The following is a 15377-nucleotide window of genomic DNA, read 5'->3' as shown; positions in this document are numbered from 1 at the left end:
TGGCACTGTTAACTCATTAAACTTTAAAAGATGATAATTTAGTGGATGATTTAAAAAAAAAAAGTTAATCATCTGTAGGTAGTATTCAAATCATAACGGTCGCCTGAGGGCGCTCAAAGATCACGTAATCTATGAGCATGAGAGTTTCTAACAACTTTATTAAAAAGGATAAATACATGAAATTATGTACACTTGTTAATGTGTTTATTTTTGTTTGCAGTATTTTATAGTATTAAATGATTATGAACACATTAAGCATGACAAAAAATTACACAATCAATTAAACTACAAAGCTGGCATGTATGATTACAAAATAAAGTCATTATGATTGTTATTAACATTATTTTATAATGTAAATAACATGTAGGATAAAATAGTTTCTGAGATAGATATCTCCGACGCACAGTGTATATGTCAGCGTCCTAATTCACTCACTTCATTTATAGTGCACTCAAATGCCATACACTATATAGGGATTAGTGAATGAGTGAACAAGTGAGCGGTTTTGGACACAGCTATGGTAAGTTATAAGTTTAGAATTTTTCATCTATGCTGTGGCAATGTTTTTAAAGTACCCCTATTATGCTATTTTAAAGGAACACTCCACTTTTTTTGAAAATAGGCTCATTTTCCAACTCCCGGTAAAACAGTTGAGTTTTACCGTTTTCAAATCCATTCAGCCGATCTCCGGGTCTGGCGGTACCACTTTTAGCATAGCTTAGCATAGCTCATTGAATCTGATTAGACCGTTAGCATCTCGCTCAAAAATGAACAAAGAGTTTCAATATTTTTCCTATTTTTCAATATTTTTCCTATTTTTGACTCTTCTGTAGTTACAACGTGTACTAAGATCGACGGAAAATGAAAAGTTGCTATTTTCTAGGCAGATATGGCTAGGAACTACTCTCATTCTGGCATAATAATCAAGGAACTTTGCTGCCGTACCATGAGTGCAGCAGGCGCAATGATATGTGGTCTCTTAGGAAAGACGTACCTGTTGGAAAGTTTTCACACGTCGCCAAAATACGTACCAATGCGTACATATCACTGCTGTTTGTTCCAACAGAAATGAACGCCAGAGGCAGTAAAACGGCAAGCACTTTTAATCGTTTTCATTCAGTTAAGATTACGGGGTCAGATTATGGATTAATAAAGACTCATTTTCACGTCTCCTTGCACAATGTTATGTTATGACTTCAAAATGCTTTTTTACCAGAGTGCACGATTTGTAAACAAATATATTTTGGACTTCGCATCGCTTAACCGGCTCCATATGTTTTGCTGTTCTGACATAACACAAGAAAGCCTTGGGCACGAATCCTGTGAAAGACAAGTCATAGTAAAAAAGAGCTCAAATAGAGATCTAAACAAGCTAAAATGGCATGATTATGGATGCTTTTATGTAACATTTCAAATCAGAACAGCGGTGATTTGTATAAAAACCAACATCATAAAAACTTACCATATTCACGTTAATCTGTTCCGGCAAAAAAAAGAACACGCTTTTAGCACTACTCAGTGGACATTTCACATCGAAACTGCAATCATATGAATGTATTGGTACGTATTTTGCAACTCGCAAAAACGTTACCACAGGTACACGTTTTCTAATGCGACTGGGTTGTATTTATAGGTAAAATCGAACTCCGAGCCTCCTATACCCATTCTGTGACATCAAAGAACTTCACTGTGCAATGGATCATGGGAGCCCGAAGTGTCCATCAGTTGTACCCTTCGAAATCCTTCATTCCGAAGGGCCCTTTAAAGTGGCCAGTTTTGAGCAATTTGGTTTGGAACGACCCTTCAATATGGCGGCCATGACTGTTTTCACTCCGAAGGGCCCTTCGGAGGGCGATATATCACGTTTGGAACGCACTGAGAGTGGCCAACATACTCTCGCTCAACTGGAGAACATGCTTTTATCCGGAGAGGTGGATTCTTCAATCATTGCTCCATACCCTGTGCTCAATCCAGCAACACCTCAAACACAGGTCAACATTTTTAAACAGAACTAAATACAAAACTCTAAAGGAAGGAGCAGCAGTACTTAGAGATCAGAAGACTGAAATATGTGGTCTGTTAAACCAGGTGGAGGCATTTATTAGACTGTTAACTGTTGTGCCTGCTGGAGCTGCTGAGGCAGAAGATGGCTGAAAACCTTCACAGTGTCGACTCAACAGTGTGGCAGTTTGGCAAATACATAAAGACAAACTTGACCTACTTGACCAAGAGAAGATCTGCCAACAGTTTGTCTCAGCAAATGAACATTGAAAAATCATATTTGGCTTTTTTTTTTTTTTTTTAGGTCAAGAAGGAGGAAGAATCAAAATTAAAATATGGCTTTCACTTTAGTTTATAACACCCTTCTTATTCTTTATTTCATGTTCATCCTCTTAGTACTGTCTTCTGAAAGATTTCTAATAGTCTCATACACAGAAACATGCATGTACATGAACTAATGCTTTGAGGAACAGTCTACATAATGTTCTACACAACACAGTGTCACACACACACACACACACACACACACAGTTTAGTTATATATTACACATATTGACACATTTCTGGATGTATATTTAGCTAACTTTTGAAGACATGCAATATAAATGATTTCCTGAAAAATAAAGTATTATTTTGTTTTAATTTTGATAATCCATTGCATATTAATATGGCATGCTAAAACTTTTTTTCTACATAACATTAGGTTACATAACATTTCCATAAATAAGTATTACCCAACACTCAGTTTTGGTCCCCCCCCATCTGTCAGACCAGAGCTTCACCCCTGACTTGTCACAGCTTGTCACATGAGCGCAACAAAGCCATTTAGAAATCACCATAGAAAGGAAAGTGAAAGCAGGAAAGTAAGTGAAGCCATTTCGAGGTATACCGTTGGGCAAACGACCGCACATTCTGTAGTAAGTTCAATTTTCCCATAGCTAGTCAAAAAAAGAGCTGGTGTTTGGGGTTTTGCCATTCTTCACATGGAATTTCAAACCCGGGTTATATTTAGATAGTTCAATAGTTTAACAGCGTTTACCCAAAATGGCAGAAAAGATTATCATTATCAGTAAATAAAAAGTAAATTAATTTTCTTATTTTCTTATTAATTTTCTTATCTTTCTCAAATGTTTATGTATATTATTTATGAACGATATGATGAATGATATCAATGAACCAGTGATTGTTGCTTCTATTTTACAAATGTCTAAATACTTCTAGTATCCTGCATTCACACACTGCTGTAGAAAAAAAAAAAAAAGAGAATTATTAAGCTCTAATACTCCTAAGAAAAATAGTTATAATAGTACCAGATCCGGATTCTATGGCTTAGAACAATAGCTAGTCTTTTTAAAAGGTTCCATTTTTTAAAATTTCTGTATAGAATCTTAATGGCTCTATAAATGTTAGTATGCTTTAAATGTTACTTTGATTTTACTAAATGTTTTTTATTATCCCTCTATATACCTGGTCTTATAGTCCTAGGGTTTTACATAAAAAAGTGAGTGCAAGCTGAATACTTCAATAATTCTTCAATATTCTAAATGAATAAATACATTAAAAAACACAAAATATATGTAAAATGAAGATTCCAGTATGACTTATTCACCCTTTATCATGTGTCTGTTGGTGTGACTGAGAGTCAGTAAGTTCCTCTTTGTACATTATGTGGATTTGTTATGTGACAGTGTCTAAGTAGAGTTACACAATTGAGTTCAGTGTCATAATAGCGGAGTTTCCATCCAAACGTGAAGTGAATCTTTTCAAAGTTTGCAAAAAAACAAACGAACAAATGCTTAGATTACAGTGTCATTTAGATTAAGAGCTTAATGTAGCTGTATGGCAGTGTACTACTTACTACAGCATCATTGTACTACAGAAATCTTTTAAACTCTGTCTCCACATGAAATCAACCTCTTTTGAGAAGTGAGAATGGAAGAACAGGTTCTCTAAAATGAGTTTCCATGTAAAGAGAGAAGATGAGGACACTGCCACTAAAATTAATTCTCTGCTTCCTGGATCAAGCTGTGTGTTTATGAAAAGTAATTTCATAGATGCAGTGACCTCTGACCCCAGGTAAGCCGTTTTAACATTTGGCAGATGGTTTTATTCAAAGCAACCTGTGGTGAGTGCAGTGTCTCATGGAAGTGCATTCAAGTTATACAATAAAACTAGTGCTATGAAATGCTGTTTTATTTGTCTTTTTCAGTATCAGCAAGAGGAAGAGACACAGTTCAGAGTCTCCAGAACCCAGCATTGTGTCTCTGAAGAGTAACACATCCATGAGGCAACCCATTGGACTCAGTGATGGACCAGTGACCTCTGACCCTCCGTTAGTATAAATTTATACTTGTTTATTCACTCCAGTGCATCTCTAATGAATAATGATTTATGAAATGCAAAGAAATAACACTATGGGCCCTATTATACATCCGACGCAATGCAATGCCAGGTGTGATCTAAGTGTTTTTTGCTAGTTTCAGCCCGACGCAGTTATCATTTTTACATCCAGCGCCCATGTTGTTTAAATAGCAAATGCACTCACACCCATCTGTTCACCCATGGGCATGCTGGTTTGAAAACGAGGTATGTTCAGGTGCATTGTTGGCGCGTTGTTATTTTGAGGCAACTGAAAATGACTGCGCCATTGACCAACAAAAACCTGGGGCCCGTTTCAATAAGGAGGTTCAACCAACTCTGAGTTAAAACTTGAACTCTGAGTTGACTTACCCTGAGATGGGAAACTCTGAGTTTTCAGTTTCAGAACAGCTGAATTGAGTTAGTTCAATCGACTCTGAGTAGGTTGACTCTGAGTTAAGCGCGTGCACCACGACTATGAAAAGCCATCATCAATGGAGCTCCGATATTAAGATTCACCATGGCAACAGCACATGACAAAATGACATCCGCATACTTCTGAGTCAATGTAAGTTTAATTCTTATCACTGTTATAATATCAAAGGTGAAAACTGGAAGAACGGTAAGTTATTGAACTAATATTTATTTTTATTTTATATTTTATACTGGCAGATATTTGCACCTCAGTATTGTAAATTAACAGCATGCAATAATATCAGAGGGTAAATTATTTTATCATTATTAAACACTCGTTAGGCAATTTACTTCCACTTTTGGAGCATTTTCTTCATTTTTATTTAAAATAAATGCCTTTCTGATGTGATAAGGGAGAATAGCGAGCTCGGCAGAAGGCGGATCCGAACCCAGTCAATCACATCACAAGGAAATTCTTCGCACCCAATACGCTACCGCTTACACCACTGATAATAATAGGTGCATTGGTTTTTAACCTTGTGTGATATTAGTGGGTGGGGCTACTGTAAATTTGTTGTAATAGACACTCCGAATAATCTTGTTTTCCATTCGCATTAAGATGATTTTTATTACAACACTGGCAGATAATTGATAATTTTACTTAAGTAAAATGCACTTAATTTAGAAACATGACTAAATATCCTATAACATTTTCTTATATAGAAAATCCATCTTGATTTAAGAATTTTTAGATATTTGTAAAAGAAAAAAAAAAAAAACACTCGGTAAGAAAGGCATCTTTGCAGCGTGAATGAATGAATTAACTATTTAAACATCACTTGCACTTTAAAAAGAGGGAGGAGACAGAAAGAAACTATGGGTTTACCGAAGAAAACCTGCTCCTGACCAGGTTAAGTTCACAGAGTAAGTTACCATGGTAACTGACTCTGAGTATAAGTTACCTCTCTTTCAGAAACAGGCTTGACTTACCCTGCTTTCTTGGGTTTGACATACAGAGTTTCCCTCATTTCAGGGTTAACATACTCAGAGTTCTCACTTAACCTCCTTTCTGAAACAGGCCCCTGGGGCCTGTTTCAAAAAAATTCTTAAATCAAGATGGATTTTCTATATAAGAAAATGATATAAGATATATAGTCTTGTTTGCTGGGGGGATCTAAATTAAGTGCATTTTACTTAAGTAAAATTATCAATATCTGCCAGTGTGGTAATAAAAATAAGAGTGTCTACCCAGGTGAAAAAAAGTGCAATAAAATATACTTTATTTTAGTACACAGTACACTTCCATAATGTACTTAAAACGCTCTATTTCCCTGCACTTATTTTGTACTTAATATACTAAAAGCTCTTCTTTAGTACTTCTTAAGATCATCTTAAAAACATCTAAGTGTACTCAACTGTGCTATTTTGAGACAGCATGAATTTGAACTAAAATGTGCTTTTAACATACTATCTCTGTATTAAAAAAAATGTATTTAGTTACCACTTGTAGTACACTTGAACCCATCTTTCAAACACTTTTAAAATAGACATGATGTATTTCAAATATAAGATTAATATATAATGAATATATTCAAAATGTATTTATAATTTATTGCCTACAACATTACAAATTTTGTATATATTTACCATATATTATTCTTATATTTTAAATAATTCATGAGTGTATTTCCTATGTCTGACGAGTACATTTAAAGGTGTGTGAAAGATGGGTTCAAGTGTACTACAAGTGGTGACTAAATACATTTTTTACAGAGATATTATGTTAAAAGCACATTTTAGTTCAAATTCATGGTGTCTCAAAATAGCACAGTTGAGCACACTTAGATGTTCTTAAGATTATATTAAGAAGTACTAAAGTACAGCTTTTACTATATTAAGTACAAAATAAGTGCACTGAAATAGAGCACTTTAAGTACATTATGTACAAGTGTACCATGTACTAAAATAAAGTGTATTCTACTGCACTTTTTTTCACCTGGAGGAAAATGTACTTATAACTAGTACATTAGTAATATATTTGTACGAAAATCAATGTCATTTAAACTTAGGATTACTATATAAAAGTCTACTAAGACTGAACAAATTTTAAAGCATTGAAAGCACACTTTTAACAAATACACTAATAAAACTCCTCTGTATATTTTTGTGGTAAGTATACTTTATTTCATTGCACTAAAAATCAATTTAAGTAGTGCTGGTATTTAGTATACTTTTCCAAGTGCAGTGAAGTACTACTGAAGTACAGATATACACTGAATTAGTGCATTTATAGTGTATAACTTTGACACTTTTATTTAGCACCAAAATAAAAAATGTACTACAAATGTACTTGCTTGTATTTAAGTATTTTTTTAATGCACTCAAGTATTTTTTTTCTTCTTCTGGGTATTACTAAGTGCAAATTTACAGTAGCTCCTCCCACCAGTGTCACACCAGGTTAAAGTTAACACATGTTCTTGTGGCTGCAGTGGTGTAGGCAATAGTGTGTTGTGTGCAGAGAATTAACTTGTGATGTGAATGACTGGGTTCGAATCTTTTGCCGAGCTCACTATTCTCCCTTTTCCCATCATATATCACTTCAGAAAGGCATTTATTTTTAATAAAAAAGAAGAAAATTTTCTAAAAGTGGAAGTAAATTGCCTAACGAGTGTTTCATAACAATAAAAATCATTTACACTCTTATTATTGCATCCTGCATTATTTTTTTTCTTCTTTTTTTTGCATGTGGGATACCATGAAAATAAATATTAGCTCAATAACTTACTATTCTACCAGTTTTCACCTTTGATGTTATAACAGTGATAAGAATTAAACTTGCATTGACTCAGAAGTATGCGGATGTCATTTTGTCATGTGCTGTTGCCATGGTGAATCGTAATATCGGAGCTCCATTGATGATGGCTTTTCATAGTCGTGGTGCACGCGCTTAACTCAGAGTCAACCTACTCAGAGTCGACTGATCTAACTCAATTCAGCTGTTCTGAAACTGAAAACTCAGAGTTTCCCATCTCAGAGTAAGTTAACTCAGAGTTCAAGTTTCAACTCAGAGTTGGTTGAACCTCCTTATTGAAACAGGCCCCTGGTCTAAAGTCAATGGCGCAGTATTTATTTATTTATTTATTGTTATTTAAAGGGCCAGTTAGTAAAATGCGCCTATAGGTGGGTGCACAACGTGTGTACACTATGCTTGTTACACACACGGGGCATGCAGTAGCACACAAACATGCCAAATATTAAAAATAAAAGGATTACAATGCAAAAGATTATTATTGTTTACATAAAGATAAAAATGCCTACATGTCATTATGAATAGTCATTGCATGGATCAGAATTACCTATTTGCTGGAGGTGCATTCAAGTTATACAGTATGACTAGTGCTATGAAATGCTGTTTTATTTGTCTTTTGTCTCAGGAGGCAGAGACACAGATCAGAGTCTCCAGAACCCAGCATTGTGTCTCTGAAGAGTAACACATCCATGAGGCAACCCATTGCACTCAGTGATGGACCAGTGACCTCTGACCCTCCGTTAGTATAAACTTGTACTTGCTTATTTACTTGAGTGCATCTCTAATGATAATGATTTATGAAACGCAAAGAAATAACACTATGGGCCCTACCACACACCAACATAATGCGATGCCAGGTGCGATCTAAGTGTTTTTTGCTAGTTTCAGCCCAATGCAGTTATCATTTTCACATCCAGCACCCATGTTGTTTAAATAGCAAATGCACTCGCGCCCATCTGTTCACCCACGGGCGTGCTGGTTTGAAAACGAGGTATGTTCAGGTGCATTGCTGGCACATTGCTATTTTTAGGCAACTGAAAATGACTGCGCCATTGACCAACAAAAACCTGGTCTAGATCATCTGGGTTCTAAAGACAACCTGGCCTTTTGTAGAATTACACTGAGATCCAATCACAATGCATTCACAACTACCTTTGGATCAGGACACACAGGTTGAATAACATTCCCTTTTCATTATATAAATGGACAAGATCTGGATACAGGATTGCATATTGATGCATTTTAATCACTGTCATTGTCTTTTTTGCTCATCTTTTATTTTAATTTCAGCAGGAGGAAGATAAATACGCTGACCAGGTCTACATCTCACTATCAGACTCACATCAGAGAGTACAAAACTGAATCAGTCCTGCAGACACACACACTGGAGACTGGAGACCTGCAGAGAGTCAAAAACCAGCACAAAACCAGCATGAAGAATAAATATGAGAGATTATTTGAGGGAATTAAACTCCAAGAAAATCAAACCTTCCTGAACAGGATCTACACACAGCTCTACATCGTAGAGGGAGAGAGAGAAGGAGTGAATGAAGAACATGAGGTTTTACAGATGGAGAAAACATCCAGAACACAACACTCACAAGACACTCCAATCTACTGCAATGACATCTTTAAAGTCTCACCTGAACCAGGATGTGAGGAGATAGACCAAATCAAGACTGTTCTTACTAAAGGCATCGCTGGAATCGGAAAAACTGTCTCTGTGCAGAAGTTCATTCTGGACTGGGCAGAGGGAAAAGCCAATCAGGATGTAGATTTCATGTTTGTGCTTCCATTTCGAGAGCTGAACTTGATTGGAGATCATCAGTACAGTCTTCACAGACTTCTGCTGGACTTTCATCCAGAACTTCAAGATCTGGACTCAAAGATTTATGAGGAGTGTAAAGTTGTGTTCATCTTTGATGGTTTGGATGAAAGCAGAATCACACCGATGTTTTCAGATGCTCAGAAAGTTTCTGATGTGACTAAAACTTCATCAGTGGGTGTGTTGATGTCAAACCTCATGAAAGGAGAGCTGCTTCCCTCTGCTCTAATCTGGATCACCTCCAGACCAGCAGCAGCCAATCAGATTCCCTCCAAATACATCAACCGTCTGACAGAAATTGATGGATTTAATGAGCCTCAGAAGGAGGAATATTTCAGGAAGAGAATCAGTGACAAGCATCAAGCCAGCAGAATCATCTCACACATCAGAAGAGCAAGAAGCCTCCACATCATGTGCCACATACCCGTCTTCTGCTGGATTTCATCCACTGTGCTTCAGAAGCTCCTGAAAGAAGATCTGAGTGCAGAAATCCCTCAAACTCTGACTGAAATGTATATCCACTTCCTGCTGATTCAGATCAACATGAAGAATCAGAAGTATGAAGAGAGAGATCCAGAGAAACTCCTTCAGTCCAACAGAGAAATGATTGTGAAACTTGGTGAAGTGGCTTTCAAACAGCTGATGAAAGGCAATGTGATGTTCTATGAGGAAGACCTGAGAGAGAGCGGCATAGATGTCACTGACGCCTCAGTGTATTCTGGGATTTGCACTGAGATCTTTAAGGAGGAATCTGCGATTCATCAGAAGAAAGTCTACAGCTTCATTCATCTAAGTGTTCAGGAGTTTCTAGCTGCTTTCTATTTGTTTTACCTTTATGTAATGAAAAATGTTGACACATTGCAGTTTTTCGATGTAGTGCATAATCTGCATAGAGAAATAGTCAATAAAGCCCTTAAGAGTGAGAATGGACACCTGGATCTTTTCCTACGGTTCCTGCTGGGCATCTCACTGGAGTCCAATCAGAGACTCTTACAGGATCTACTGACACACACAGAGAACAGCACAGAGAGCATTGGGAGAACCACACAGTACATTAAAGAGAAGATCAAAGATGGACATGGACTCTCAACTGAAAGATCCATCAATCTGTTCCTCTGTCTGATGGAAGTCAAAGATCAGACTCTGTCCAGAGAGATTCAGGAGTTTGTGAAATCAGACAAATACTCAGAGAAGAAACTCTCTCCTGCTCACTGCTCAACAATTGCCTACATGCTTCAGATGTCAGAGGAAGTGCTGGATGAGCTGGACCTCAAGAAATACAACACATCAGATGAAGGTAGAAGAAGACTGATACCAGTTGTGATCAACTGCACAAAAGCCCTGTGAGTGTTTAATCATCTCTTTACTACTTTCTAAATCTACTTACATTTTCGGTTGTTGTTGTACAGAGTAATTCATCTTGATTTTATTTTGCTTACTTATATATTTATTTTAGAAATTTCTGACTTATTTTACAAGAGTGAAGCTGATATTGTTGAAATGTCAGTTAAATACCAGTGTGGAAAAGATTGATTCTCATATGTTCTTCTCTATTTCAGTCTTTCTGGCTGTAATCTTACAGCCCAGGATTGTGAAATTGTGTCATCAGCTCTACAGTCCTCAAACTGTGTCCTGAGAGAGCTAGACCTGAGTAACAATGACCTGCAGGATTCAGGAGTGAATTTGCTCTCTGATGGACTGAGGAGTCCAAACTGTCAGCTGGAGATACTGAGGTTTGGGTTCAATTTGCTGATTAATGATTGTTAAATAGTTAGTGTTCCATACTTTAAAATCACCTCCTGTTTGCTGTATTGTGTGTCTGCAGATTGTCTGGATGTATGGTGACAGAGGAAGGCTGTGGTTATGTGTCTTCAGCTCTGAGTTCAAACCCCTCACACCTGAGAGAGCTGGATCTGAGCTACAATCACCCAGGACAAACAGGAATCCAGCTACTCAACGACAAACTGTATCATCCACAGTATAAACTGGAGATACTCAAGTATGTGGGAAAATTTTGACTCCTCTGTATGCGTGATGAAATGGGGATAACCTAAGAAAGATGTAATGATGTGGTCGCTGTGCTTTTGCAAAGTAAGACATGTTCCTGGATCAACATATTTAGTTAATCCTGGAACAGCATTTTCGGTTGAACACATAGTCCTAATCCTATCCCTACCGTAAAACCTAACTCTATCCATAACTTATCCCTAAAATCAGCACTCACTGCTCTTAACTGAACAACATTTGTAGCTTTATTAATCATCAATTTATTTGTAATGAATACACTAAAGACTGCAGTGATTTTTTTTTTTTTTTTTTTTTACATTTGATTATTTGTTTTTCTTAGCCTACTTGAATGCTTCTGTTTAGATGTAAAATGACTTAAGTAAAGCACTGTTAATTTAATTTGTTTCTTATATTTCTTCAACAGTTTGTTATTTGTATTTTTGTTCTTATTTTTAATAACAAAGATAAAATAGGCCTAACAAAAAGAGCAATATTGTGAATGTATATAGTAATTATTAATAATAAAATAATTGGAGGAAAAGATGCATTGTGATGTCGAGAATTGTTTTATAATCGAATCGTTACCCTCTGAATCGTAATCTGATTGAATAGTGAAACAAGTGATGATTCAGTTATGACCACCTGTGTGTAAAGTTTGAGACCGACCTGTTAACTTGGTAGGGCTTTTTTAACATTTGGATTTACTCAATAGCCCAGAAAGAGATAATATAGAAAACATCAATAGAAAATCGCATTCATTTATATATTAATGATATTTTCTGCTGATATTTCGTGTGGTACCCCCATTCGCTTTAATGTGTCATGCTTTTATACATGCACATCATAATAGACTTGTTTTACAATTTTTTTTATTTAGAATTTTTCCATAATTGTGTCATATATCACTCAAAAATGGGAGAATCTCAGGCCCATAGTCAGGATAATTATGGTTCAGATGTGTTGAAGTTGATATTATTCACATTATGTAGGATGATTTTATGTTGAAAACAGTGAATCACAAAAAAAAAAAAAAAAAAAAAAAGACTTGAGCTGGGTTTTCACAGGCGAGGTTACAAGGTACAAAGCAGCCAGAAAGATACTTAAGTACAGTAACTAATTGCATTTACTTGAATACTTTACAACACTGATTATTTATTTATCTGATTTTACATGACTGAATGTTTCAGAACCTATAAAGCTCCCTTGAGAAAAAATAATACACTGCAAAGTGTTTACATTTTTAAGAAAACAGTCAAATAAACACTTTGTTGTTTTTATCTATTCAGTTTGGATTATGGTGGACATTTCAGGATCACACCAGGACTGAGAAAATGTAAGTCCACAAACACTCCCACAAAAACATATCTCTGCTTTTTTTTATTATTATTATGTTATAGATCAGGGGTTCTCATCTCTGGCCTTTGAGATCCTTGATAACTTTCCTGCAGATTTAAGCTACAACCTAAATTAAATAAATTTGAACAAACTAACTAGATCTTTTGGTTTACTATAATTTTGGTGAGTTTAATCAAGGTTGGAGGTAAAGTCTGCCAGAAAGTGGACCTCGGGGGCCAGAGAAGAGAACCACTATCAAAGATGATGTGTTCTCTCTTATTGTGTTCAGATGCCTGTAATCTCACACTGGATCCAAACACAGCAAACACTCATCTCATTCTGTCTGAGGAGAACAGAAATGCAACATGTATAAAAGAGCCACAGCCGTATGCTGATCATCCAGAGAGATTTGAGAACTATGAGCAGGTTCTGTGTCGAGAGAGTCTGACTGGACGCTGTTACTGGGAGGTTGAATTGAGAGGCTGGGGTCATATAGCAGTGACATATAAAGGAATCAGGAGGAAAGGTGGGATTGACTGTCGGTTTGGACTCAATGACAAGTCCTGGAATCTTTACTGTTGTGATACAATTTACACTTCCTGGCATAATAATAAGGCTAACAGCACAAAGATTCCTCCCTCTTCATCTATATCTAATAGAGTAGGAGTGTATCTGGACTGGTCAGCCGGTATTCTGTCCTTCTACAGCGTCTCTGACACACACACACTCACACACTTACACACATTCAACACCTCATTCACTGAACCCCTCTATGCTGGATTTGGTTTTTACAATGATTCCGCTGTGTCTTTGTATCAGATTTAACAACCTCTTTTGACATGACATGTACAATGGGAACCTATTAATCAAGCCGTGTTGAAGTTTCTGACAATATTGGGTGGCCATTCTTAGGTTCATACTGTACTGGTGTGACAGTATCCAAAATTTTAACATGTTTTAATGTTCCCGGTCAGTATATGCATATTTTGGAAATAGTGTCATTTGATAAATGTAACACTATTTTCTTTGAAAAGTCTTGTTTGATTTCGGACTACCATGACATTATATGCTAATGCTAACCTTTCATATGTTCATTATTTTCTTATTTTTCTCAATTTTGCAGTAGTTGTATTTTTATTGTTTTTTGTTTGTTTTACTTTCCTGTGCTTTATTTGATCAGATAAAAAAAAATATATTACTGAAAGTATCTTTTAAATGTCTCCTTAATGTAAGAGCTGCACAGTGTTCTTCAATAAATCTTTGCACATGGTGAATCACATTGACTGCCAAGTTACATCTGTAAAGTTCAGATTGAGGACTGAGAGATTCAGACACTAAACACTGAGATGATGCAGTGATTTAGTGTGTGTTTAAAGCATGTGTCTCTGGACAGACATCACACTCACACAGTTGTTTGCTCTGCTCCATTTCATGTGTTTTTCTGATTTCTCAGTCTGTTTTAATTCATGTGAGGTATGTGATGTTAATGAAACAGTTATAATATAATATATAATAATATTATAAAAAAAAAAATATATATATATATAATTTTGAATGGAAAGAGTTGAAGTATGTTTTAGTGAATAATATTGTCATATGCCAAACCATGGTAATTTTCCGGGTATGCTGATCTTACGGCAGCTTTGGCATTTTGTATCGCCAGGTTTCCATCCAAGGTTGTTTTTTTTTTTTTTTTTTTTTTTGCGAAAAAAGGTTTAGCTACATAATATCACTGCGCCTGCTGCACCCATGGTACGGCAGCAAAGTTCCTCGATTATTACGACGGAATGAGAGTATTGTTCCTAGCCATATCGGCCTAGAAAATCGCAACTTTTCATTTTCCGTCGGTCTTAGTACATGATGTAACTACAGAAGAGTCAAGTTTTAAATAGGAAAAATATCGAAACTCTTTGGTCATTTTTTTGAGCGAGATACTAACGGTCTAATCAGATTAAATGAACTATGCTAAGCTATGCTAAAAGTGGTACCGCCAGACCCGGAGATCGGCTGAATGGATTCTAAAACGATAAAACTCAACTGTATAACTCTAGGGGAGTTGGAAAATGAGCCTATTTTCAAAAAAAGGTCCTTCCTTTAAAGCAATTAAAAATACTGTTTGGTCAGTGGAAAAGATTGAGAATAAATCTTCTCTGAAATGTATTTTATATATATTTTGATTTATTTATTCTAAAACATGGCAAGGATAGGCTACTGAATGACTTTTAGCAATGTATTGTGACAGCACATCCATAGCCTTTGTACTGTTCACACGGATGGGAATATGCATGGAAATTATATGCAGATGACGTTGTACATGGTAAAATTAGGCGTTGCTCTATATGTGGTTATTTCAGGAAGGAGACACACATACACAATCTTCTGCTGACTGGGTTTTATAAAGAGAATTTTGCGCAGATTCTGGCGTACGCATGGTTTTATAAGTCTGAAAGCTTTTGTGCATACACAAAATCTAGCTTTTTTTTGTGTACACACACTTTTAGGATGAAATCTATGGAAAGTTTATGAGGCCCCTGGAGTTTTCAGTCCTGCAGTACAGTTAGTAATTAGGATGTAGTATTACTGCAGTTATTAAGGGTGTTGATCTACTTCTCTGTAATTCTTTGAGTT

At 36.0% G+C, this 15377-nt stretch overlaps 1 protein-coding gene across 3 annotated transcripts; it reads left to right on the top strand.

The window, feature by feature from the left end:
• Positions 1-1536: 1536 nt before the first annotated feature.
• Positions 1537-13983, top strand: LOC137025081 (NLR family CARD domain-containing protein 3-like). 3 transcript variants are annotated; one of them, XM_067393110.1, is made up of 9 exons: positions 1537-2918; positions 3926-4077; positions 4211-4333; positions 8208-8321; positions 8873-10750; positions 10967-11140; positions 11233-11406; positions 12701-12747; positions 13039-13983. In XM_067393110.1, exons 2-9 carry the CDS (start codon positions 3956-3958, stop codon positions 13572-13574), a joined length of 3168 nt encoding a protein of 1055 aa, XP_067249211.1. In that variant the 5' UTR covers positions 1537-2918; positions 3926-3955; the 3' UTR covers positions 13575-13983. The 3 variants fall into 3 exon arrangements, with proteins under 3 accessions (XP_067249211.1, XP_067249212.1, XP_067249213.1); XM_067393111.1 differs by having other exon boundaries at positions 2892-2918; positions 3929-4077; XM_067393112.1 differs by lacking the exon at positions 1537-2918 and having other exon boundaries at positions 3738-4077; positions 8876-10750.
• Positions 13984-15377: the final 1394 nt, after the last annotated feature.

Source organism: Chanodichthys erythropterus, chromosome 8 (assembly GCF_024489055.1).
Source record: "Chanodichthys erythropterus isolate Z2021 chromosome 8, ASM2448905v1, whole genome shotgun sequence".
NCBI classification, from domain to species: Eukaryota; Metazoa; Chordata; class Actinopteri; order Cypriniformes; family Xenocyprididae; genus Chanodichthys; species Chanodichthys erythropterus.
The sequence above is the reverse complement of the archived record's forward strand: the minus strand, read 5'-3'. Positions and strand labels throughout refer to the sequence as shown.

Coding starts and splice junctions, on each gene's coding strand:
- LOC137025081 (XM_067393110.1), top strand. CDS start 3,956: ATGAGTTTCCATGTAAAGAGAGAAGATGAGGACACTGCCACTAAAATT. Junction 8,322..8,872: donor CCAGTGACCTCTGACCCTCC/GTTAGTATAAAC, acceptor TTTTAATTTCAG/CAGGAGGAAGATAAATACGC. Junction 12,748..13,038: donor CACACCAGGACTGAGAAAAT/GTAAGTCCACAA, acceptor TATTGTGTTCAG/ATGCCTGTAATCTCACACTG.